Source organism: Verticillium dahliae, genomic scaffold, assembly GCF_000150675.1.
Source record: "Verticillium dahliae VdLs.17 supercont1.1 genomic scaffold, whole genome shotgun sequence".
Lineage (NCBI taxonomy): Eukaryota > Fungi > Ascomycota > Sordariomycetes > Glomerellales > Plectosphaerellaceae > Verticillium > Verticillium dahliae.
In genome coordinates, this window is record NW_009276921.1 from 1446954 (window position 1) to 1471162 (window position 24209).

Here is a 24209-nt window from a genome sequence, read left to right on the forward strand (position 1 = left end):
CCCCCCCCCCCCCCCCCTCTCTGCATCGCCAAAAATGGATCCTTTTTTGACCTGGGGGGTTTCAGGGGGTCACCCTCGGAACGAAATGTGGAGGGGGTTCAATTTTGGTGTGATCCGAAGGAAGCGCCGTAACGGGGGGCCAAGTACAGTGCGATTCGGTGCAGTCCATGGAGGGTGTGTGTGATTGTGTGGTTTCAAGGCTTCTCCCCCATGGGCTCAAGAAGACTGGCTGAGAAGAGAACAAGGACGGGCGTGATGATGTGAGACGGAGAAGTCTCTCGTCGGTGAGCCTGATGCCAGGACACACCAGCACAGCCTTTCCAGCAACGATTTGACGCAGGTGACTGTACAAGATTGACTGGAAATAGTAAGCGACAGCAAACATTTCTCACCAAAGACAGCCTTATTCGTCTCCCAGAAATCCCAGGGCTGCGGTTTCGCGGCGAGCCCTCGTGGCCGATTCGATCTTTCCTGCGTCCGATGACGAGGGCCCGCGTGACGGGCCTGGCGATCGTGGTGTGGCAAGACGCGTCAACAAGCCTGCGGTGTGCAAGCTTCAGTGAAGCCCAGCGGGGGTCGTTTGGAATTGTTCGATCACCAAGTCCCGAAATGTACAATCCTGAACAGGTAGAGAGTGGGACGTGCTTCTGCGTCGCTTGCGGACGGAAGCCATTCGGGGTCTTCGTCACAGGACCCCTAGCGAGGCAAGGAAGGATCACCAACTGGGCGACTCCACGCGGCCTGACGGTGTGGCTTGTGGCTGATGAAGATCTTTGGCGCCGTCCCTTTCATCGAGAGTGAAGGATGGCCGAGGCTGGTGATCTTGGGATGCTTGTTGGTGAGGACGTGTGTGGCTTTGAGAATTGGGTTGGATTACGGATGGAGGAGTGCCGTCCCGCTCAATCCGGGGAGCAGGCTCCTAGTTGCTCGTTGTATGACATGAATCGATTCCAAAAGAGGTTAACGGATCACGGGAATCAGATATCTGCTTTCCGGACACCGTTGATTTAATCAGCGGTAGCTTCAATAGCTGGGACTCTCGCCAGCGGCCCTGGCAGTTACGATTGGGAGTGAGCTTCAATTCGTTCCGAGCGTGAATTGTTAGAAAATACAGAGCATCGAGATGGACGCGTGATATTGCGGTTAGATACGGGTTTTGAAACTACCTGTAGTTGTTCGAAGTTGTTATCGTTGCTCCGGCTTGCTGTACAGCTCCTGACCTCGTCTCCGGGGGGTCAAGGTTCTCCTTGATGCAGTTTTTCTTTGGGGTTAAGGTATACTTATCCATCTTCATCTATCAGATGGCCGGCTCAGTGCAACATGAGGTTAGGGCATAGACAACTACTTAGAATGTTGGCTCGCATGTCAGGTATCACATGATGCTATCGACCAAAAGTCCAAATCCATAGCATCATAAGGTACCTTGGTACTCAAGTCATCAACACCTCTAAGGCGGCAGACGGGGGAGCGGGCGAGGTACGGGGAAGCGGACGGGGGACGGGGAAGCGGACGGGGGACGGGAGAGCAGACGGGAGAGACATCAGCCATGCCAGTCTCATGGCCAACTTTGCTTCAACGCTGAATGAAGCTTCCGGTTATTTCTCTCGTGCAATAGCTGCAAACTTCATCGAATGGCTACTTTTCTTGGTGCATAAACTTGCCAGGAAAAGAGACAGAACTATGGCCTGGGCACGCCTCTGTTTTCTGAGCAGGTGCCCGGCGTTGACAGATCGGAAGGGGTTTATAGTACAGTCGTCCAAAGTCCTCCACCTCAAGAATGCCTCAGAAGAACAAGCTGCATGTTCCGCAAGGTTGTCGTTTCACTCGAGTTCATGACTGATGCACAGAATCTGACTATTAAACCTGGTGCAGTAACCCGTGGCTCGAAGGAACTGACAACCCTGCAAAGCTCAGCGCCTCCACCATGGTCGAGAAACTTCCATGGTCACCACGAACAATCGATCGCTTGATGATACGAAAAGCAATTGCCAGTTCCGTCGCATCTCTCTTCGGAAATACCGACGACCTCCTTCAAGCTTCACCTTCGCGTGAGTGTGGCATCGGTGCGTTCTCAATGACTGTCAGGTTAGCAAGGCGTTCAGCCAGGTACCTACGCTACGCTACCCACCTGCCTACAGGTACCTAAGGCACCTAAAGGCCGGCAAGCACGGACACACCCCGCACTCTACCAATCTTGGTAGTACCTTGTGGCTAGAGAGGTGAGCCCCACGTGAGCTTCCCCCTCCGAAGCTGAGAATCACGACTCAGCTTCCTCGGTTTTGAGCAGTGCACATAACCTGGAGCCTGGCCGCAGATGTCAGGCCCTCGAAGGCCCAAGTCCCAACCTCACAATCAAGGCGAGCGGCGGCCTCTTGGGGGGGCGAAATTCCTAGCACTCATTCCCGCCATCTCATTCATCCACCCATATGCCTTGCCATACCCATGCTTGTTTCCAGCTGAACGCCTCTTCGGCTCTCATGATTCGCCAAGTTGCACGAAACGCCCCATCAGAGACACGATCCCGCGTGCTGAGGGCCAATAGGTTGGCCGAAGCCTCCTCGTTGGACAAGCTGGAGCAGCACCCTTCCCCTCCATCAGATCACTATTGCACAGGGCCACTGGCCTCCGCACCCATCACGCATATCACGTCCTCCTCGTGATCCCACAAACACACTCTGCCTCTCGCCGCCCGCACTCAGTCATCCAGGCGGGAGGAGACGAGAGAAGAAAACAGACAGACAGGCAGAGACAGGACACACCGTCAGACAATCGAGGGGAGAGATACGAAGGACAACACAAATCGTAGGTAGTCCCCAGGCCCCCCTTTGACTCCTGACTCCCAACTCCCAACTCCCAACTCCTAGTGGGCGACTGATGCCCGATTGCTTGCACCTTTGGCTGCTTGCCTTGTCTCTCTTGCATGCTGCATGCTGCCATAGCATCTACTGACGATACAAATCCCAGGGCGTACGATATCGGCCTGTCACCCCGCCCTGTATTGCGTCCCAGTCATGCAGCTTGTCCTTGACGCCCAATCACCGAACCACATGCATTGCCGCCCGCCAGTCACGACTCTCCAGCTGTTCGATACTCCTCAGAGTGCCGCATCTCTTGGACGACCAAGATTCGTTCGCCATTTCTGCGCTCGAGGCATCTCGCATGCTAATGGCCTACTATCATTATGGCGAGGAGTCGGACAGAAGGCCTGGTCGAAGCCGACAGGCGCACCCGAGACCCCATGTCGATTGGCTCGAAACCGGCGAGACGGTGCATGATTCGCTGCCTCGCCGAACGAGGAGAGGCCATATCATACAATATGCAGACGAACCGCCTTCGTCCATGCGACGGAGTCAAACCACCTGGAGCGAGAGGAGCTCGCCTGCGCAAGTCGCGACGATGCCGCTTCGCACGAGAGCCGCCACCGTTACCACAATGACCATGCCTGTTGGCAGAGGCGTAGACCATCACCGCCATCAACCTCACCATCACCGTGCTTCGAGACATTACGAAGATGAGGACGAGGAGGATGAAGACGATGATGAGGACGAGGACGAGGACGAGGACGAGGACGAGGACGAGGACGAGGACAGGGACGAGTCGCCTGCGGGCAGTCGGCGCAACCTCAGACGCGGCATGAGCCCACGCTCCGTTCGTCACTACAGGTCAACCCCAGAGTCGAGGAAAGACTCTCGGCCTTCCCAACCCGACTCTGATGGGGAGTCTGATACTACCGTGTCAACGGAAGACAAAAGGCACCAGGATTTAGAGAAACATGGCCAGCTTCAAAGACGCGCCCGGCACCCTGAGCCAGACGACCATCTCGACCGCCGTGAAGAGGACCGGCGTTGGAGACGCCGGCGACGACGCGGTACTGTTGTCTACGATACCCAAGACGAAGACCCGACCCCCCACCAATCTGCAATAGACCACAGGTCTCCCATCCGAGATCTGTCCAGGCACTCGTCCCGGCGTTCGTCAGAATTGGTTGAGTCTGGTAGCTCCATCCGACGAGGTTACCACATTCGTAGCCAGAGTCTCCTTGAGGCCCCTACCCCGCCTCGTTCTTCTGTCAGGTTTGTTATGCGTTGATCCCCGATGCTCTGGGCCACGCTAATCAACCAGCAGCCGGCCACGTAGGAGACGCCATTCTCAGGTCATCTACACAGAGATTGTACCACCCACATTGCGCCGGGCGCACACAGCGTCTGAAACGCATGTCACGTCGCACAGCACTACGTCCTCTAACCGGCGGCATTCTGTTCTCGGCGCCTTCCTCGGGCCTGGCATGCAGGGGCATGGGTCGAACAGACGAGTCAAACAGTAAGCATCGGCACGGTCCGGAGCAGGCTACGGTAGCAGGACTGACCATGTGCAGGCTGCAGTGTCTCGCTTGTATGGACGAGCTCCCAGCCGACAAGGTTGCGAAGCTCAAGTGTGGCCATCGTATGTGCAGCTCGTGCCTGAAAAGGAAATTCAAGATGTCCATCACGGATCCCGTGGAGATGCCCCCGAAATGCTGTGCTGAGCACATTCCTCTCAAGCATGTCGAGAGGCTGTTTCCGACCGATTTCAAGAAGACGTGGAATAAGAAGTTCGCCGAGTTCTCGACACGAAATCGCGTCTACTGCCCGGCGAAACGATGCGGAGAGTGGATCAAGCCAGCGAATATTCACCGCGAGGACGGCCGCAAGTGTGGCAGATGCAGCCGGTGCAGGCTCAAGGTGTGCTGCGCCTGCCATGGCAAATGGCATGGGTCTCGGGAATGCCCAAAGGACGAGGAGACCACAATATTCCTACAGCAAGCCAAGGAAGCAGGGTGGCAGCGATGCCACAGGTGCAAGGCCATGGTCGAGTTGAAGGAGGGATGCAATCACATGACCTGGTGAGTTCCTCGACGGCATTCGATGCAAGTGTAGTACTGACTGAAAGCACAGTCGCTGCGGAGCCGAATTTTGCATGATCTGCGGACTGAAGTGGAAGTCGTGTGACTGTCCCTGGTTCAACCACGACACGCCGGAGGACGATAGTCTCGAGGATATGCATATTCCCATGTCACTGGGCAGGGACAGGCTGGGGCGGGCAGACGGCAGCCCTCCTGGTCGTGGGACAATCCACCCTGTGCCCGACCTGACGGCGCCCATGTCGATGAGACCGCGAGTTCCAGATGCTTACGAGGATCCGCCGCACGATCCTCTCATGAGAAGGCTCCAAGAGAGGCAGGAGAGCAATCTCGCGCGTCGCTTGCACGTTCGTGACGACGATGGCGGTGACATGTCTGCGCATCACAGGGGTGATGATCATCGGAGAAGGCCGCATCTGGTCCCCGTCCCAGTCCCGACGCCGCCAGCGGCACCTCCCGTGGGATTCGAAAGACCGGGTGTCGCTGGAGAGTATGTATCGGGCGTCAACAGGGCCCGAGGAGTTCGACAGGACTCGGTGGAACGACGTCTCGCAGATCGTCTATCAGAGTTTCGGACGAGTCCTGGGTCGAGGCCCGGCATGATGATGCCGCCGCCACCACCGATGCCGGCCAGCGCCGGGCTGCCAATGTCTATGCTCGCCACGCCTGCGGCTCCGACCGCACGCATGTCGGCCATGGAGGAGGACATGATGTACAACAGTCGCAGTAGGGGAGTCTGGCCCCCAGGATCAGACATTGGCATGATGATGTCGGGCGGCATAGGAGGAGGCTACGCGCCACCGCCGCCAGCGCCCACGCTGCCGCCGCAAGTGCCAGAGGTACATGGGTCGCGGGGGCGAAAGCGTGGGGGGGAGCCCAAGTCGTCGATGATGGCTGGGCTGACCGGTGCGGGACGAGGCATGAACCGCGTGGACGAGTGGCGGAGCCATGTCGAGCCGGGCGTGCCGGGAGACGACAGATCGCTACCCTGATGGAGAGATCACGGAGGCACGGATTTTTACGACAGCACGTTTTCCTAACGGACTTTGGACGACAGACTTTGACGACAGCGCTTGACGACAGATCTTAACGACAGGCATAACTGATGAACAGCATGATTCGCAACAGCGCAGGGGATGGTCATGTTTTTATTTTTGTTTTCTCTGTCATTTTCTCTACTCTTGTCTGATTTTCTTGCTTTTCTGTTTCGGGCTTCTCGTTGGTGAGGGTACTGCCATGTTCCTCCCAGGCGGTGTTTTCTGTGTAACTATACGCGAGCCACATGGCAACCGAGGCGGAGCGATGGTATTGTTGACTTATGCACTGGGCAATCTGGAGTCGGTCTAGCGCGCAGGAATGAAGCGCTCTATGTTCTTTGAAATCCGTTCAACTCGACGTCCCATGTGTGAGGCTGGCTCATGCAGGTCCCCCATCTGTCCATCTGTGGGGGGAGGAAGGGGTCCTTCGTTGCATCGACGAGTGACCCGATGATACGGTGGGCACTTGAAGCTGAGCAAGAAACCCGCAACTGTAGACACCCGAACCTCCGGGTGTGCTTCGCACAGAGAGTATTGATCCACGTGTGATAGGCTGGCCGGGCATACGCCTTGATAGGATGACAAGGTGCCGAGAGATCCGAGGCCTCGAGGAGCAGCTTTGGAATGGGGCGTTTGGTGTGCCCGTTGTCAGATGAGATTCTGTTGATCGTAGGGCGCCTACCAACCAGGTACGATAGGTACGCACGCAGGCCAGGCGGCTGGGCTCGTGCTCTTGGCTCGTGCTCTTGGCTCGTGCCATCTCTACAGAGTATGAGGTCTGGGGGATGGATGGCGAACTCGATGCCTAGAAAGGGCATTTATTATGCATGGCAACAAACATGTCACGGCGGGAGGGAGAGGCCTCGGGGCAAGCTGCAGCGATGTTCCATTGGCGTTCCAGGGAGGTGGGCCAGCTCCAGCGTGCTAGTCGACGGGCTGTACAGGGGACCGAGGCTTGATTCCAGGGCTTTTCCTGGGCGGCTGGGCGGCTGGCGGTCGCGCCTGCTCATTGCCTGCCATCCTGCCTGCCTTGTGGAGGGCCGGCCCCCAGGGCTCCCTCCAAGGCAGGTGATGAGTGACGTGTGGAAGGAGGCCCCGGGAGGGAGGGAGGGGCAGCTGGTCGCATTGCATCATGGCGCCGCACCATGACCCTCTGGCCTGCGTTAGCCCAGTGCAGAACGACCGGAACCCTCCTTCTGATTTCGCGAAACTGAATCAGTCAACAGTCTCTGCTCTGCTCTGCTCTGCTCTGGCACTTTGTCCGTTATGGCAACCACGCACGCGCTACCACCAACTGACATATCCTGACCGTCTCAGCATTTCTGCCCTCTGGCATTCCTGTGTTCGATCATTTTGTCCAGCTTGTGCTGACAGTCTAGCCCCCCTCCGAGAACCCCGACGGACGACGATTCTCTTGACCGACATGGTGCGATCCGCGAATACCGACACATCCTCCTCCAACGACCACATCCTCGACCACCACCTCAGCCTGGCCTAACGAGCCTGAGCAACCGACCCACCACTCTCACCGTCCTCCACTGTTTGACCATCACCACCTCCCGCTCCTCTGCGCCAAGTTTGCCATGCTGCTCCTCCATCAGGTCGGCAGCGTCAAGCTCGGCGAGGTTGTCCGCTACACTGTCACATACACCCCTTCTCAGGATCGCATTCTTCCCTCGCCGGAGAAGCTCCACGTCCGCATTCGCAACACGTCTGCCATCGCGCTTCGTGCCGCTTTCGTCCACGGGCCCTACAACCTTTGCGTCGCCGCCTACCCTGCTGCCTTTAACCCCAACGTCAAGTTCCAGAACCCCCGCCGCTATGGCGTGCCCGAGTTTGAACCCATGGTCAAGGCCGGCGGCTCCTGGCAGTGCGAGTTGGTCGTCCCCGAACATATCCGCCAGAGCGCTGGCACCGGCTCGCACGGCCACTTTGGTGCCGGCCCCGATCACGAGGCCGAGAGCGCGTCTTGGATCATCGAGGTCTCCTCCCAGGTCATCTTTTCCACCTCCGCCTCCGTAGGCTACGAGGTTGTCCTCGCCCGCGACGAGAAGTCCCTGAACCTGAACTCCCTGCCTGTCATCGGCGGCCAGGCCAAGGCACCCCAGCCCGGTAAAGTCAGCGACCTCGTGCATCACGATCACACCAAGGACGGCCACCGCAGCGGGCCCCCCAAGGGCGTCTTCTCCAGGGCTATCACGCTCAAGGTCGAAGACACGGCTACACTCTGGAACACCCCGAGGCTACCGGGCTGGGATAATGGCTCCAAAATCCTCGAGCGCGGCAAGATGCGGCCCCCAAAGGAAGAGGCTGCCGCAGCGGCCGCCGCCACCAGTAGCAGCAGCAGCACCACCACCAATCACAAGAACACTGCGTCGCGAGTCGCTACCCCCGGACCCCCGCACAGCCCATCCTCGAGCGCGAAGCTTCATGGGAAGCCTAAGAAGGTGCACCTTGTGGTGCTCACCCACGGACTGCATAGCAACCTCGGCGCCGACCTGCTGTATCTGAAAGAGAGCATTGACGCCACGGTACGACAGGCCAAAGTCGACGCCAAGGCGAGGCGTGCGAAGGACAGAGAAGCTCGCAGGGCCAAGGCGGCCGCAGCCAAGAGCGGTTCCGCCGAACACGAGGGCCAGAGTTCTGATGTGCCGGAGACATCCGCCGGTTCAGAAGACGACGACGAGGCTTCGGAAGACGAGGAAGACGAAGAGGTCATCGTCCGCGGATTCTCGGGCAATGCTACTCGTACTGAGAGGGGCATCAAGTTCTTGGGAAAGAGACTGGCTAGGTACATTCTCTCGACCTGCTATCCTGATCAGCCCTTCTTGCCATCTTTCAAGGGGGCCGCCGAAGTAGCTGCCAACAGCATCAAGCCAGATCATGAGGGAAAGACGGCACATAAGCACAGCTCAATCCACAAGGAAGAGATCCCACTTGCAGCACGGCCTTTTAAGATCACCAGCATCAGCTTCATCGGGCACTCCCTCGGCGGCCTCATCCAGACATATGCCGTAGCATACGTTCAGAAGCACTCGCCCCGATTTTTCGACCTCATCAAGCCCATCAACTTTGTCACGCTCGCCACGCCCTTCCTGGGTCTCAGCAACGAAAACCCTCTCTACGTCAAGTTCGCCCTCGACTTTGGCCTCGTCGGCAGAACGGGACAAGACCTGGGCCTCACTTGGCGGGCGCCGACCATCGCAAGGAGCGGATGGGGTGCCATTGTCAGCAATCTCGGCGAGAGCGCGCACAAGAAGGTCATAGGAGAGAGCCGTCCCGAGTCGAAGCCATTGCTGCGCATCCTGCCTACAGGCCCCGCCCACACGGCGCTGAAGAAGTTCCGCAACCGGACTGTTTATTCCAATGTGGTCAACGATGGCATCGTACCTCTGAGAACAAGCTGCCTGTTGTTCCTCGACTGGCAAGGTCTAGGCCGTGTTGAGAAGGCGCGGCGCGACGCAGGTCTGGTTGAGACGTTGGTAGGCGCCGGCTGGGCTGAGCTTACGGGTGCCAACGTGGGCAGCGCGCGCCGCGAGGCGCGGCAGCTGCCTCCTGAAGACAATGATGAGGGATCCGGGACGGCCACCCCCACAGCACCACAGAATGCGGCTGAGGTTCCCCAGCCTGGTCAGAATGCCATCGTCGAAGATGACAATGCTAGCTTGCGATCAGTACCGACGCCTTACCAGGACGATGCCGAGACCACGGCACCCAAATCTTCCGAGCCGTCTAATAATGGCAGTGGTCCCTTTGCTGGCTTCTTCAACTTCTTCAAGAGTCATGACCCACCGGCACCGACATCGCCAACGCTCTCTCCAAAACAGAACAAGATTTACAGGCGGAGCCAGACAATCAAGTTTGATGATTCCTCCACAACGTCTCAGTCTTCTGGGGCGTCCAAGGTGACGTCCGGGCAGGAGTTTGAGAACGACACAGATGGGATGAACGCCCCGCCCCGGACCACTTTCTTCGAGTCGGCTCACGACCTTATCAACCCCACGCTGCCATCCACGGAATTTGTGGTCGACCCCTCCAAACGACCTCGCGCCATCTTTCACGACCGTGTTTACCACCCTTCCGATATCCCGCCACCCCCTCTGAAGAAGAAAAGTTCGTCGGGTTCTCTCGTCATCCGTAGGCGCAACACGGGCCACTCGACCGCAAGCACCGACACCAAAGATCACGCCCCTTCGGTCGCCTCTTCGCTAGGATCGTCCCCGCGCACTCCCAGCCAGGGCGTCGGCCGCGAAGATTCGCTTCAGTCTACCAAGGACTATGATGACACGACCAACACGAACCCCAATAAGGATGAAGACCAAGAGATCGACGGATCACAGATGCGTGTTGAAGAGAAGATCGCCCGGGCCTACCACCGCGGCATGGCCTGGCGCAAGGTCCTCGTCAAGCTCGAGCCCGATGCTCATAACAACATTATTGTGCGGCGCATGTTCGCCAATGCATTTGGGTGGCCCGTTGTCAAGCACCTAGTCGACGCGCACTTTAGCGACTCGGCCACGGTGCGCATGCGTGTTGATGAGGAGGGCGGCGAGGAGCGTGCCTTTGACATGGGACAACCCCCAGACCAATACGGCGGCGAGGTCAAGCGGAGTAATGGAAACGACGGCGCTGGCGGCACAAGCACTCACGAAAAGCCACCGCATGAAGAGACGAGCGCTCAGCGAACAGCGCGGAAAGAGCAAGAAGGGCGAGAGGGGGAGAATCTGGCACGCGAGGCCGAGGACAAGGTCACTGCATTGCCTCGCAAGCCGGAGGCTTCATCGCCTGTCGCAGCCACTGCGGAGGAAGCGTATGCTCCGAAGCAGCGAGTGTCCCGAGCCGACTCGATGACGTGGAGCGACGGCGACTGGGCCGACACAGATGGTGAGAGCGATGTGGGAACCGAGGCCGGCGGCCGCAGCCCGCGGCCCATGACGCCCGACGGAAAGGGGAAGGATGTGCACGGCAGCTGGAACTGGACGGAGAAGATTGTTGGCAAGGGACCTGCTACCCGCTCGGCCTCAGGGCAGCAGCAGCACCTTCAGCCATCTGCGCAGCCGCCACCGCTGCATATTCCAGCAAGGGGGAAGCCGGTGGAGGAGGTGACGCCGCAGGAGGTGAAGCCAGAGGAGGTGAAGTCAGAAGAGGGAAGGTCGCAAGAGTGATTACTTCTTTGGAGTTCGCGCTCCCGCTTCTTTAAGCGATAGCATGGCGTGGGGAGGGCACATTCATATACGGACATTAGAGGGCTTCACAGTCTTTACGGTACATAGTGAGGCTACGAGGCATGAGTTTGATGATAATCACACGATTCGACCTGCACAGTTTCTGCACTTAGCGTGAGGATGAGATCGATTGCCGTGTTTCGTAGCGAAGGCAACCAGCGTCCCAGGTGAACATGTTGAACCAGAATGAAGAGTCACGGACATGCAAGAGCAGTGTGGCAGACACACGGCGGCGGCAACATGTCTGTCTACTGCTCACCAACGCGAAAACATGTGTTGCGAGTAGAGCACCCGGGCAATCAGGGAAGGCAAGGGGGCAAAGAGACACACCAACGGGCTCCGACCAACCATCACGACCGTTCATCTAGGGGGTCACTCATCATGAACTGAGTCTCATTCCAAAACTATCAAGTCCCAAATGCCGAAGAGAGTCGTCGTCCATCATCGTGTCGTGACGGCACACATTCGTCACGGCCGCGCCCGTCGCGCGGGATCCGTTTTGTGGTACTCATACAACCAACCCCACGCCTTTGTTGCTTTTCCTCGTGCGCTCTCTCTCGATGCATGCATATTCTTCGTCTTCGTCCCTGTTTCTAGCTCTTCCTTGTCGCTTGTCGCTTGTCGTGGTCGTTGTTCGCCTTCGTCGTCGTCGTCGCCGCCGAAACCGCTCACTGCCACTGCCACCACTGCCACCACGCCAACCACTGCCGCAGCCTCGTTGGCTTCTCCCGATTTACGTCGCCTTCTTGGCAAACTCGACCCTCAGGATCAAGTGCTTGAAACCGAAGCCGTCCATCTTGGCACACGCCTTGACGGCGTCGGACCTGTCGACGAAGCTGATAAAGGCGAAACCCTTGGCCATACCCGTCTCTCGGTCCTTGGCCAGGAAGACGCGCGTGACGCGGCCGAAGCGCTCGAACATGTCGCGCAGCTCCTGCTCCTCGGCCATTTCGGAAACCTGGATCATGGGAAATCTCGTCAGCGGTTGTACCCTTTAAGAAAAAAGAAAAAGAAAAATGAGAAAACATGGACGGGGCCGCAGCAACGAGAGCTCGCCCTCCCTTCCGTGCCATGGTGAAGAAGATGGTCATCATGGTACTCACGTTCGTGACGCGCAGCGTGGCCAGGTCGTCGCGCTCGCCAAACTTGCCGCCCATCCTCTCGCCAGCGCCGGCAGCACCGCCGGGCCCGCCACGCAGCGCGGGCGGGACGTAGCTCCCCTTCTTGACACCGCCCGCTCCACCGGCAGCGGCACCGCCGACATCATCAGGCAGGCCGGCGGCGACGTCGGCAGCGGCCGAGTCGCCGACGGGGGCCATGGTGTCCTTGTACGGACAGCGGGCGGTGAAATGCTCTCCGTTACAGATACGACACTTGACCTGCTTGTCCTTGAGCTTGTCCTTCATGGCCTGGGCGTTGGGGTCCTTGGCCTCCTCCTTGGCGTCCTTGCGCCAGTTGGTGCTGGGGCGGAAGATGATGTTCTCGCCCACCGTCGTCGTGTCAAAGGCCGGGCCGGCGGGGTCCTTGGCGCTGAGGCCAAACTTGGACCAGCCCTTGCGCTCGGCGACGCGGGGGTTGACCTTTTCCGTGTGCGTCGTGTAGCGGATGCGGCGCGTCGTCTTGACCTTTTGGTTCTGCTCGTTCAGGCGGAACGTGATGATCGTCTTGGTGCCGTCCTTGTTGGTGATGGTCTGCGTGGGCGGGAGCTCGGTCGAGACCTCGTCGACGTCCTCATCGTCGGCCCAGTCGTGCCTGTAGGAGAGGGGTTCCATAAGTTAGTCAAATGTTCTCTTTTCTCCTTTTATTCTCTCCTTCACTTCCTTCCCTTCCTTTGATACATCTTCTCCCTCCCGCCAGAAATCGTGACGACGAGGCGGGGGAGGAGAGATGGGTAGCGCGGGGGGGAAGAGGGGAGGGCGGCTCACTTCTTCGCTGGGGTCGCCATGCTGGGTGGTCTTGTCTTCTCGCTGATGCGGTAGATGTCTTTTGTCGGCGGGATTCGGTATGCCTGGCGCGTAAAGGGCTTTCTCGAGGGAAACGCGCGATCGTCGAAAAGGGTCGTCGTTCCTAGGCGGGCAGGCAGGCTCGTTGAAGATGGGAAGTCTCGGTGGGGTCTTGCCAACGTCGAATTTTGACCTCGATTCAATTTCGTGGTGCGCCCCCGGAAGCTGGGTGGGGCATTTCACACTAGTCCCTTACAGGCTAGCATCGAACTGGCTGACCCAAGCACCAGCCTCACTCACTTTGACCACCTTCTGCCAGTGCCAGCCATGTACATGTACGTCCTCCACTCCATGTCTGGCACTCCATGTCTGGCATCGCACGCTTCAACCAAGGCGAAATACTAGCAGCAGCAGGCACGCTTAACCGCGTTCATCCGTTGTATTGGGCCAGGGTATCTGGCTTCCTCAAGCCGCGCCAATCAACCAAAGGGATATACAAGAAGCAGTTCGTACAGCCATCATCGTCTCTATATCTCGGCCCCTCCTTCATCTGGCCCCAATCGTACAATCGCCGCATCAGAAGCCCGCTCGTCTCATTCCTCGCTCTCTCCATCCACAATGCTGTGTTGGCCGCCCAATGCTGTTCTAGGTTTCGATCCCAAAGCCAAGACCCTTCCGTTTCGTTTTGTTTTCGAACGCCGTCGCGGGAGCTTGCCGTCTCCCGAGTGACTCAAATGAAATTGTAGGTGCCGCAAGGCAGGTAGGTAGTTGACAGCAAAAAAAAAAAAAAAAAGTAGATGTGTGTGCATGAATATACACCTCTGCACATGTATGTGTCTGTGTGTGTGTGTATTTATTTGCGTGTGGTGGCTGTGCTCCTCACGAAGCAACACGCACCTTCTGAGGGATAGGTGGCAGCGCACAGGTTGGCGGCGGCGCTGGGATCGGAGGCAGAGCTCGCGTTGGAGGAGGCGCAGGCGGAGGGCCTTCAGCAAGCTGCGGCAGGCTTCGTCGGCCTGGCAGAGCTTGCGAATAGCTTCCAGTGTCGGATCCCGCGCGCCTCCTGCCAGGGACTGGGGCAGGCTGCGTCGGCATTGGTCGGGAGGACCAAAGCGCGACACGCGATGGTGCACCAGGGGCAAACGAATCAACCTTGATCTTCAGGTCTGACATGTGGCCGATGGAGTAGCGTGCTGGGCGTTCGTAGGAGGATCGATCAGGGGCCTCCAGGTAAACGCTTGCCGTCCTCCTGCTCCGCTGCTGCGGGGTGGACAGCAGATGACCATGATCCTTCCCCGACACTTCGGACAATGCCTCCGAAGATTTAGCAACCTCGGTGATCCGCGGGACTGGAGGTGGCGGCGATGACTTGGTCATGTGCGCAACGCTTGAGGCTGCTGAGTTCCCGGGGCTGCGGAGCGAGTGCATACTCGCATATTTTCTGGGGCTGACACGAGCAGGTGCTGTTGATTCTGCGTTTTCCGAATTGAAGCTGGCTCTGCGGGTTTGGAACGTCGGCGATTTCAACCGTCCATTGCTGGAGCCGGTTGACTTTATCGACGCGTAACTTGGAGACTGTGGGCCTTCCTTAGTGCTTCTCTCCCTAAAAACCCCAGTCGCCTCGACATCGTCCTGCACTGGTGATGGGTGGTCAGTGACTATCGACAGCGGCCTTGCCATGGACAGTGCCGTCGGTGGAGCTCTTCGTTGTGGCCGCATGAAAGTCTCGCGAGGTCTTGTTGTCTCGCCAGCATGCGCAATCGAGTCGACTGAAGCCGACTTGACGAGCGAATAGCGTTTACAGATTGGGACACTAAAGTTCGGCGTAGGTGCTGGCTTAGGCGCTTCGGGAGCTACCCCTGAGTATTGTGCATCACCACTTGGATGGACAACGCCAAAGTTCATGGTCTGCATCGACTGCCTCCGATCCATGATCGCCGCGGCATTCGGCCGGGGTCTTAGCTGCAGAGGCATATCCTGCCAGGATGGCTCTTCCGGTGAGTTGAAGGCGTCCCGTATCGGAGAGCAGGCTGGCGAAGAGTTGGTAGAGGTGACGATGGTTCGCTGGCCGGAGGAGATGTACGATAGGCGGTTGGCGCTGTCCCGCAGGCTATCGAGTTGACGCCCTTCATTGGACGTCACACTGTTGGTTGTCGATACGTCGTCGATCGAGGGATCCATGATGGCGTCGGACTCTGCGATAATCGTGGAGCTGTCCACGTCACTGCGACTCTTGTTCGCATGCCACGAGAATTCTGGTGGCGCAACGCGCGAGAAGCGTGATGGGTCTCTGACGACAAGCGTCCGTTGGCTTGACTGCGATTTGAGCTGTACAAAGCTCCCGTCCATCCTCAGACGGCCAGTCTCTGTGGTATTTTTCTTTCCGCCGAGGGCCTCAATTTCCCTCCGCAGAATCGTAATCCAGGACTCCATGTCTTCGGCACCCTCAAAAACCATGAGGTAATTGGATGCGCTACGCTTCTCGGTCACCCGGAAAGGCAGCCTTGAAAAGAGAGACCGAGAATCGGTCGACGTCATGCCATCGGCATCCATTGCAGAGGACACCTGAAGCACCCAGTGGCGGCCGGGCAAGGCGTCACTGACAAAAGCCGCCGAGTCTTTGCTGAGTTGAAGCATCTTTTCTGGCAGGCGATCGAAGTGGCCTTCTCCGGAGTACTGGAGAAGGTAACCCGACGTGCACAAGACGTAGATTTTGGTGGTCCATTCCTGCTTGCTTGCAGATCCAGAGGGTTCTCGTCGATGCTTCTTTGCCTTTTCACCGGTTGGGTCGTCGTCGGGTGACAACTGCGTCAGATCTTCCCGAATAGTGAGGCTGCCTTTCCGCTCATTGTGTCGGAGAATGGTGTCTGCCGAAAGGATAGGGGCAGGTAGATGAGCATATTTGATCGCCTGCGGGTACGCCTGGAAGAGAGGTGGAGGGTCCCAAGTCGCAAGATGGCCTCGAGGCGATTTGTAGGGCGCTGGTTGCGTCTTTGGCTTGGCGGCAGATGCCGGCGCCCTCTGCTTATTCGCAATGTCGTGGTTGACTGGCGGGTGAGTGGCAACCAAAGGGGAGATGGGGTGCGACTCGAGGATGGGCGTGATCTCGGACCGCGGCGATTGCTTGTAAGAAGGCCAGTTGCCGAATTCCGCCAATGAGTTGCGGATACCGCCAGAGCGGTTCAGCTCCCTCTGGAGCGGCGCCTCGTCCACGTCCTTGGGAGTTTTTGACCTGCCAAAGATGTTCCTCAGATTGAGCCTTGACTCGCGCCTCCGCATCTTGTCAGTGATGGGCCTGTCTGCCGTCCTGTCTGCGCGCAGTGGAATGCGGTTCTCATCGCTGGCGACGAGTTGAAGAGCAGGAGGTCTGGCCCTTCGATGGTGCGAGGTTTGCTGCTGTAAAGTCTCGAACGGAGCGAGACTGGGACCCGCGCTCGTGGGCGAGATCTGATCCGTATCGGCCATGATCGGGTCTCAACACACTAAGGGCCCTGTCAGAAGCCTAAGGGGGGCGGCCTGAGACTCCGGGCTGGTGGGTGAGCCGCGGTGGTGGGCTACTATGGTGCGAAAGGGCGAGATTGGTCTAAGACAACGGATGACTCGGCCAGACATGGGCTGAGCATGACTTGCAAGTGAACCAGAAGAGATTTGGTCGCGATGTTGGCAAGCAGACACAAAGTCTATAGTTGGTGATAGACGGTTGCGAGGTGGGCCAAGCTCTCACTCCCTGGTCTTTCGGTGGTTGGCGGTAACCGGGGGTGGGTTGTCGTGTGTGATGGACGGCACCAAAGGAGCGTGTGTTGGAGGGGTGCGAGTGTGATGGCGATGTCGATCACAGGAGGAGGTTGGCATGCATCGCAAATCCCGGGCGTCAGCGTCAACCAGGTTTCGCGGCGTGATTGAGTGAGTGGGAGAGAGACGTGAGCTACCCAAAAAGCCGGCAGCGGTTACGAGAAATGGGGAAGGGAAGCGGGAGTTGGCCCTGGGGCATGACGCGGAAAAGAGGGCATCAATGGATATATGGGAGGTGGATGCGGCGCAGGTAGACAGGCCGAATCCACGTCCGAGAGCCCACCTCAGGGACGAGAGAGTAATACCCGGCACTGACAAAGGCGCTGCAAGACTGGCTGACTGAGTTGAGAAAATCGCCAGACAGCCGACGTGTGTGATCCGATCATCGACAGGGCGACTAGCCCAAGTAGGGGGGGTAAGAGACCGGGGCCCTTGGCGCTCACGGGGCCTCGGACGGAGACATCGAACAGGCATGGTCCTGAAAGGGAACACCCTGGCCCCCTGAACGACAGAGCTGGTGACGATGTCGGCACCTGTTTTAAGACCAACCTGGGCAGGGAAGGGTGCTGGGGTGCAGAGTGTGAGTGGGTGGCGCGGCCCCAGAGGGCTTGGAAACATGACAGGGCCACCATCACTGGATGTTTGGTTTCCCTCGGCCTTGTTTTTGTTGTCTTGTTGGTTTGTTTGTTGTGGGAGAGATGACAGCGAACATCGAGGGAGGTGCCGAGATGGTGTTGTGTGTGAACAGGTGAGGGTCTAGGTAGACTCGGCCAGAGATATGTTCGTAGATACACTTGAGATGACGAAGATGAAGATGAAGAAGCACAGTCAAGGAGAGGGGCAGCGGAATGGTACCCCGTGTGGCCAATGGGCCTTTCCACAACACTGTCTCTGTGCAACGTGACGTTGAGTGAAAAAGGCTGTGTGTGAGTGGTGGGGAGCAGAGGCAGGCTGTCAATGGGTTGGTGTCTTGGGAGGCAAGACTCAGGAGCAACCCCCGGCTGCCACAGCCTGACACAGACAAGGCAGTTTGGGTGGGTAGGTGGGTGGGAGTTGTGGAAGCAGGAGCAACCAGGGGTGTTTTGGATGTGTGAGAGAGAAACGCGCCAATTACCCCTTGCAGCTGCCCGCAAAAAAAACACATGTGCGGGTGCTTGTGGCGCCGTGTGTCCGACCTGTGTCTGGCTTGTGCCTGGCTCGTTCCTGGCCCGTGCCTGACATTTATCTGGGTCCTTGGTACCCGTCTTGCCCGTCCGTCGCTGGCCCAGACCGGCTCCTGTGGAGGAAAGGCAAGAGGGGCCACAAGGGGGGCCTTGCCCAATAATCCACATGTGCCCCGCTCCTCCACTCCAGGGCAAGACAACAGCCTGAACTTTTGGGAATCGGGAGCCAGGAACTACATGTACTGTACCAGCAAGGGCCCCGGGGGGGATTAAGAAAAAAGTGACAGTTGGCAAGCAACTGGCTTGGGCCTGGTTCGCCATGAACCTAGCTCTCTTTGGCTTCATTGGTACCGTATCAAGGCTGGCGATACATGGTACTATATCTGCCGATGAAAGTTCGATCTGTTCACAGCGTGCCGCTGCCTCTGCAGTGACGAGTACCCTCGTCCATCTATCTCATCGCACTCGCCCCCACGCTGTCTGCCATCTTCAGTGCCTGACCAAGATACCTAGGATCTGCGAGGACCCTGCGGTACAACGCTCCAGTTTTGATAGCTCATGGACGCCGCGCACACAGCTACAGGGGCGATGAAGGATCATTCGTGGGGGGGGGGGGGGGGGGGGGGGGGGGCCCCCTCTTTTGGTTCTGGGGGTGGGAAAACTCCCCCTGGGGGGAAAAAAAGGGGGTTCAAGGTGGCTTTTGGTCGACAGATGGCATATCGAGATGAGGGACCAAGCACACATTGACCTCGGCGTATGAGGCCTTCTTTGCCCTGTCGCTGCGTACGACCATCAAATCGTCCCCGTGCTGTCAAGATTCTCAACCTGGATCTGCCCTGTCTGCTGCGTGTTTTGCCTACAGATGCGGGGCATCAAGCCTGGCCACAAGTGCCTGCTTCTACTTGGCACACAAGCTCCCTAGACGGTTGTTATTGTTTGTTTTTGATGATGATGCTGTTATTGCTGTTGCTGCTGCAGTCATCAGGTAACCCCCTCCGACAGTGGAGAAAGAGAACAAGGCGAGGACGAATGACTAGTGCCGGCCGCAAGAACCGGGGCTCGTCATGCGCAGAGGACCAAACCAAGATTCAACTGTCCTCATGAGGCTTTGCAGCATCGTATCCAAGGCCTCGAGGCTTGTCAGCCTGGTTGTACCCTGGCCAAAACTGGCGACAAGGTCCCATTTCTGGATCCTGGATCCTCGGGACCCAAACCAAGGTTAGGGTTTGCTCATCTTCGGAAACACTCACCACAGTTTTCCTCTTACTGGTTGCCGGCCCCCCTGCGATGGCTGGCTGGAGAGGGACGAACCCCCGCCCATGACTGTGGTCAGACTTGCGTGCGCATATCACCGACTCGATAAGTCTCCGCCGTATGCACGCTTCGACCTCGACATCCTGTGCCAGCGCACGAGCTGCTATTTTTTTTATTTTTATTTTTTTTCATGTCAGATGTTCATGCATGGCCGTCTGCTCCACAACGTCGCCGTCTTGCTGATGAGCAGCACGCAGAAACTAAGCGGCAGGTGACCGAGATGCTCGTCACTACAGAGGCGACTGTCGTCAAAGTTGAGCAACACTGATTGAACTTGGTCGCCTCGCTGAAGGCTCAGGACAAGATTCGAGCAAGGGCCTCAGAGATGCTAAGCCCAGTCTATTTTAGCCCTGGGTCTCGACGCCCTTCAGGCTTGCTTCCCCGGGGCTGGTCGATGCTGGCCTTTGGGGAAACGGTTCGCTCGATGAGGAAATGATCAATGGCGACGTTTCAACTTTGCTATCCAACTGTGCGGGCGATCAACCCCCCAAAGCGAGATAGATTGGCAGTCCTCATCGGGCTCGCCGCAGCAGCTGCGTCTTCACGTAGGCGCCCCTGCCGCAATATGTGTACGAGTCGAGCGACGGTAGCCACACACAATTTCAACGACTGCTGACAGGCAAGCTCAGGAGAGGAATAGGAGTTTGGCGAGAGAAAAGACTGACTTTCCGACCATTGGATGCTTCCGACCCGCCATGTCGCCGCGCTCTGGCGTCTACCGCACCGCCCGCTGTTCCTGCAGTAGCGTCTCCTGCTCACCATCCGACGAACGGTGACGGTGTCGCGGCGGCGAAAGGGGACTCGGCCGTGTGACTGGCCGCGCTGATAGCCTAATCGGCTGGCGTTGACTTGACGGTCCTGGTGGCTGTCAGTCGACTCGTGCTACTTGTCAAGCTCCTGGTGGCTGGCGTTTCTTGGCTGCCCTATCCTCGGTCTCGGGGACGCAGCGACGTGGGATTCCGGTTGCCGACCGCGCGCGCACGCACTCCTTCCCGACTCATAGGGTCACATCTCTAGCACAGAATACGGCTGCCGACAGCCGGATCTCCAAAGACCAATAGACGCGTCTCGCTCGACGAGCTGCGAACCGTCTCTGTCAGCGTAATCTTACGCGGTGCGGCAGACGCTGAACCTCGACGCGTTCAAGCTCTCAGCGAGGGTTCAGCGGTTTGTCACCCGACACCTTTCTTTGCTTTTTGGCCATCGAAAATCAGGCGATGTCAGGTCACTAGCCTCGGGCGACTAGTACCGACAATGAAGCCGCGACAGGAAGGGAAGCCAGATGTACAGGTAGGGCGCCGGGGGTCTGATCCCCTTCCCGTCCCGTGGCCCGCATGGTATCCTATCTGTCTTTCTTTCTACGTTTTAGGCTTCCGGCCGGCCGGCCTACCTGCGATTCGACTAGAGTGAGGGTCGAGACTGGGACGATGCAGTCTGCGGAGGAACATTTCGCGTTCTAGCCCTGGTTTAGGATAGGACATCGATCTGAGTGAAACATGTTGCGACGCAGTCTGGTCGATTGGCTCATTTTGTCAACGACGACGACGACGACTGGACTATAGTTTTGCGGGTGCCCATGTCGCGACCAGATTTGTCACAAACTCCTGGACTTTCTCGTCGCGGGTGCCAAATGACCAGGCCGGCTGGGCATCTGACTCTGGCCGCAGGGCAGCTAGGTACCTTGGGAGCTACGACCAGCGCGGCAGGTACCGCCATCGTCGACGGCCCAAGGTTCTGGTGCAAGCCGAATTGACATTCCGAGGGTGGCCTGAAGCCGTGCATCATGGGTACGACCCTTCTGCCAGATGAGAGTAAGCAAGGGAGAGGGCGAGGAGGATGCAGAAGTCAAGAAGAAGAGATGCTGCTTCCACCGAGCTGACTGGGCGAGGCGCCTCAGGTAAGCAGCGCGAGGTCGAGCAGAAGAGGGTCGAGCAGTGAGCCACAGGCAACCAGTGAGGGTCGAGCAGAGGCACAGGGGCGAGCAGTGAGGTCACGGGGGCCAGTGACGTCGGAGGGGCAGCGCGTCACCCCACCACGGCCAGACCTGCCCACCTCTGGCAAGGCTCGCCTCTGCTCCGCCGTCACGTCAGGTTTGAACCGGCTCAACAGCTCTAGTGGCCTCGCCCTCACACCACCGACGCTTGTTGATGCTGTGACGGGATCAACGGAGGGGGCGGACACGCCAGAAGTGAACTGATTCGTCGCGCTCCGTGACCAAGACGGCCGTTGCGGTCAGCCATTGCAGTGCGCCTGCTTCGAGTGCGAGTGCGCCTGCTGCGAGTCTCGCTGGGAAACCCCACCTGACCCCAGCTTGCCTGCCCTCCGTAAGGTACATGCTCCTCCCTAAGGAAGGTACCTACCTACCTCAGGCACCCGGCGTCTGTCACCTTCCCCGGCTTTCTCACAGAGATCGAACGACTGCTCCTTCCGTCTTGAACCCGACGACCCCCTTCCTTCTTTGTCGTCCTTCTTTATCCTCCTTCCTCGTCTCGAAAACACGTCGCTGCTCCCAAATGGCCCCCTAACTCAACTCTCCTCCTTCACCGACGACCACAAACTCAACAGCACCACCACCACCAACCCATCATGACGTCCAACGGTGATACGCACATGCCTCCGCGCGGCGCTTCGCCCCCCATCGGCTCGCCGCGGTCCCTGTCCGTCTCGCTACAGGCCGCCGCTACCCTCAACGCCGGCATCCAGCGTGAGCACGATGCTCCTCGTCGTACGTGCTGCCCCGCCACGGGCATCCCTGTCCCATCCCGCCTCAGTCTCTCACACTAAGCTCACCGTGCCAGAACCGACGCAAGCCTCCCAACCGCACGGCTCCCAGTCGCCTTCCGGCCGGAGACGATCTGCCGTGCTCATGAACCTCCACCTCAACGACCCTGCCTCTTCCCGGCCCCGGCGAGATGGGTGGCCGAAGAACAGCCCGGTTCGCCACAACCTAGCCCTCGAGCCCCAACCCGAACGCGGGCGTCTTACCCTCTGCCAGCCCTCAGCCCCATTTCGAGCTCGCCGCATCTGATTCAGGGCGGCGACCCCCATCACAATCGCGCACCCAGCCTCGGCGAGCTCCACCAGGAGCTCGAGGCCGAGCAGGAAGCTCAAGTGGTACGTTTAGCATGAGAAAAGCGTCTCGGCCGGCATCGCAGCACACCCCTTGACTGACGCTCTCGTCTTTGACTTTCACCAGAACCGGCTGCTGCACACCATTAGAGAGCAGCAGCTCCAGCTCCAGCAGCTGCGCGAGGGCGGCCCCGATGCGTCAGCCGCTGATGACTCGGCCATCGCCTCGGAACGCTCCCAGCACGGCACCCCTACCACGCAGCACGCCGCGCTGGCCCAGACGACGCCCGTCCCGCCCGTCCCCACCGGCGGCTCCTTCTCGCGGTCTCCAGGCATCGCCCACCACCCCCGCAGCTCCTTTGACATGGCGAGGGCCGATCTGCGTCGTCGATCCAGGACTCCGAGCCGCGGGCCCTCGCCCCGACTCAGGGCGACCTCGATCAGCGGCGAGAGTGATCAGCTGGGACTGGGCGGCCGCGATGAGAATGCCTTTTACCAGGCCGAAACCCAGACGCTTGTGCGGGAGAACCAGATGCTGCGACATCGCATTCGAGACCTAGGTATGCCTACCTGTCCCCGTTGTCTGCGCCCTTGGATTACTGCTGACAAAGTGTGCAGAACGTCAACTCGCAGATGCCACCCCCGGCAGTCCCAGCCTCGGCAACCCCAACGAACCAGCCCAGCCGTCGAATCTGACGCGCGCTACGTCCATTGACGAAGAGAAACCTACGGCCTCCATCTCCGAGACGGTCGCGGCGGGGGATACGCCAAAGCAGTAGGCGGGCTGCGCGCGAGCTGAATCACTCGGACATGATAGCAAAGAGAAAGCATCCATTGGGCGTTTGGGGGTCGGTTATTTTCCTTGCGTAAGAATCACAAAATCCATGGAGTCAGGCAGGGGGGACGTCGCAAAACATGGGCGCGGCGTTGGGCTGCCCACACGTCAGGACACATGGGGCATTTACTTTGCTGTATGCGTTATTGCCATTATTTCGAGCCTTGGCCGTCATGCAGTGTTCGCCGTTGCTTGTTCGTACCGGAATCTGTTGAGGGTGGTATGAGGGAACCCAATGGTGGGATGGAGGCTGGACTGGAGCATGTTACATTTCCATGCCCCCTTCTCGGAACGAGTGCATGTTGGGACGGTCAACCGAGACAGCAGCATCTTGATGATTCATGTGGACTCGTATATTGCACAAACGACTACATGGTATCGGACAGGCTCATGACCCGCCAAAGCAAACAACATGAAGCAGTGATAAGAAACAAACAGAATGGCCCCATCTACTTGTAAAGCAACGCCTCCACCCGCTCAGCAATGGCCAGACAGCTCGTCAACCCGGGGCTCTCGATGCCCAGCAGGCTCACGAGCCCCTCAAAGCCGTCCTCCTTGCGGACGACAAAGTCGTGGAAGGCGCCCGTGGGCAGCAGCTTCGGCCGAATGCCGGCATAGTCGGGGGCCAGGGCGTCGACGTCGAGGCCCGGCAGGTACTCGCGGATGGCCTTGACGGCCTCGTCGAGCCGCGCCGCGTTGGGTGCCACGTCGCTCGGGTCGTCGATCCACTCGACGTCGGGCCCGAAGCGGATGCGCCCGCCGAGGTCGAGCGTCAGGTGCGTGCCGAGACCGCCGACGCCGGGCTCGGGCGCTGGGTAGATGAGGCGGTTCACCTTGAGGCTGCTGCTGCTGCTGCTGCCAGAGTAGGAGAAATAGTTGCCCTTGGGCGTAGAACATGGCCATCTGTCGCTCGGGCGGCACGATCATGTTG

General features: G+C 58.7%; 6 protein-coding genes across 6 annotated transcripts; 3 read left to right on the top strand and 3 right to left on the bottom strand.

The window, feature by feature from the left end:
• Positions 1 to 3165: 3165 nt before the first annotated feature.
• VDAG_00433 (uncharacterized protein) lies at positions 3166 to 5892 on the top strand (the record flags this gene model as incomplete). Its single annotated transcript, XM_009651810.1, has 4 exons — positions 3166 to 4073; positions 4126 to 4320; positions 4469 to 4882; positions 4935 to 5892. 4 exons carry the CDS (start codon positions 3166 to 3168, stop codon positions 5890 to 5892), a joined length of 2475 nt encoding a protein of 824 aa, XP_009650105.1.
• Positions 5893 to 7520: 1628 nt separating this feature from the next.
• Positions 7521 to 11102, top strand: VDAG_00434 (revertant of glycogen synthase kinase mutation; the record flags this gene model as incomplete). The annotated part of the gene is made up of 1 exon (XM_009651811.1): positions 7521 to 11102. One exon carries the CDS (start codon positions 7521 to 7523, stop codon positions 11100 to 11102), a length of 3582 nt encoding a protein of 1193 aa, XP_009650106.1.
• A 793-nt stretch (positions 11103 to 11895) lies between these two features.
• VDAG_00435 (eukaryotic translation initiation factor 3 subunit G) lies at positions 11896 to 12934 on the bottom strand (the record flags this gene model as incomplete). The annotated part of the gene is made up of 2 exons (XM_009651812.1): positions 11896 to 12120; positions 12266 to 12934. The coding sequence occupies 2 exons, from the start codon at positions 12932 to 12934 to the stop codon at positions 11896 to 11898; spliced, it is 894 nt and encodes a 297-aa protein (XP_009650107.1).
• A 1050-nt stretch (positions 12935 to 13984) lies between these two features.
• Positions 13985 to 16570, bottom strand: VDAG_00436 (peptidase family M20/M25/M40 protein; the record flags this gene model as incomplete). The annotated part of the gene is made up of 1 exon (XM_009651813.1): positions 13985 to 16570. The coding sequence occupies one exon, from the start codon at positions 16568 to 16570 to the stop codon at positions 13985 to 13987; it is 2586 nt and encodes an 861-aa protein (XP_009650108.1).
• A 5390-nt stretch (positions 16571 to 21960) lies between these two features.
• VDAG_00437 (uncharacterized protein) lies at positions 21961 to 23707 on the top strand (the record flags this gene model as incomplete). The annotated part of the gene is made up of 5 exons (XM_009651814.1): positions 21961 to 22099; positions 22173 to 22309; positions 22408 to 22488; positions 22571 to 23003; positions 23062 to 23707. The coding sequence occupies 5 exons, from the start codon at positions 21961 to 21963 to the stop codon at positions 23220 to 23222; spliced, it is 951 nt and encodes a 316-aa protein (XP_009650109.1). The 3' UTR covers positions 23223 to 23707.
• A 20-nt stretch (positions 23708 to 23727) lies between these two features.
• VDAG_00438 (NAD dehydrogenase) lies at positions 23728 to 24205 on the bottom strand (the record flags this gene model as incomplete). The annotated part of the gene is made up of 2 exons (XM_009651815.1): positions 23728 to 24089; positions 24112 to 24205. 2 exons carry the CDS (start codon positions 24203 to 24205, stop codon positions 23728 to 23730), a joined length of 456 nt encoding a protein of 151 aa, XP_009650110.1.
• Between the last annotated feature and the right edge of the window lie 4 nt (positions 24206 to 24209).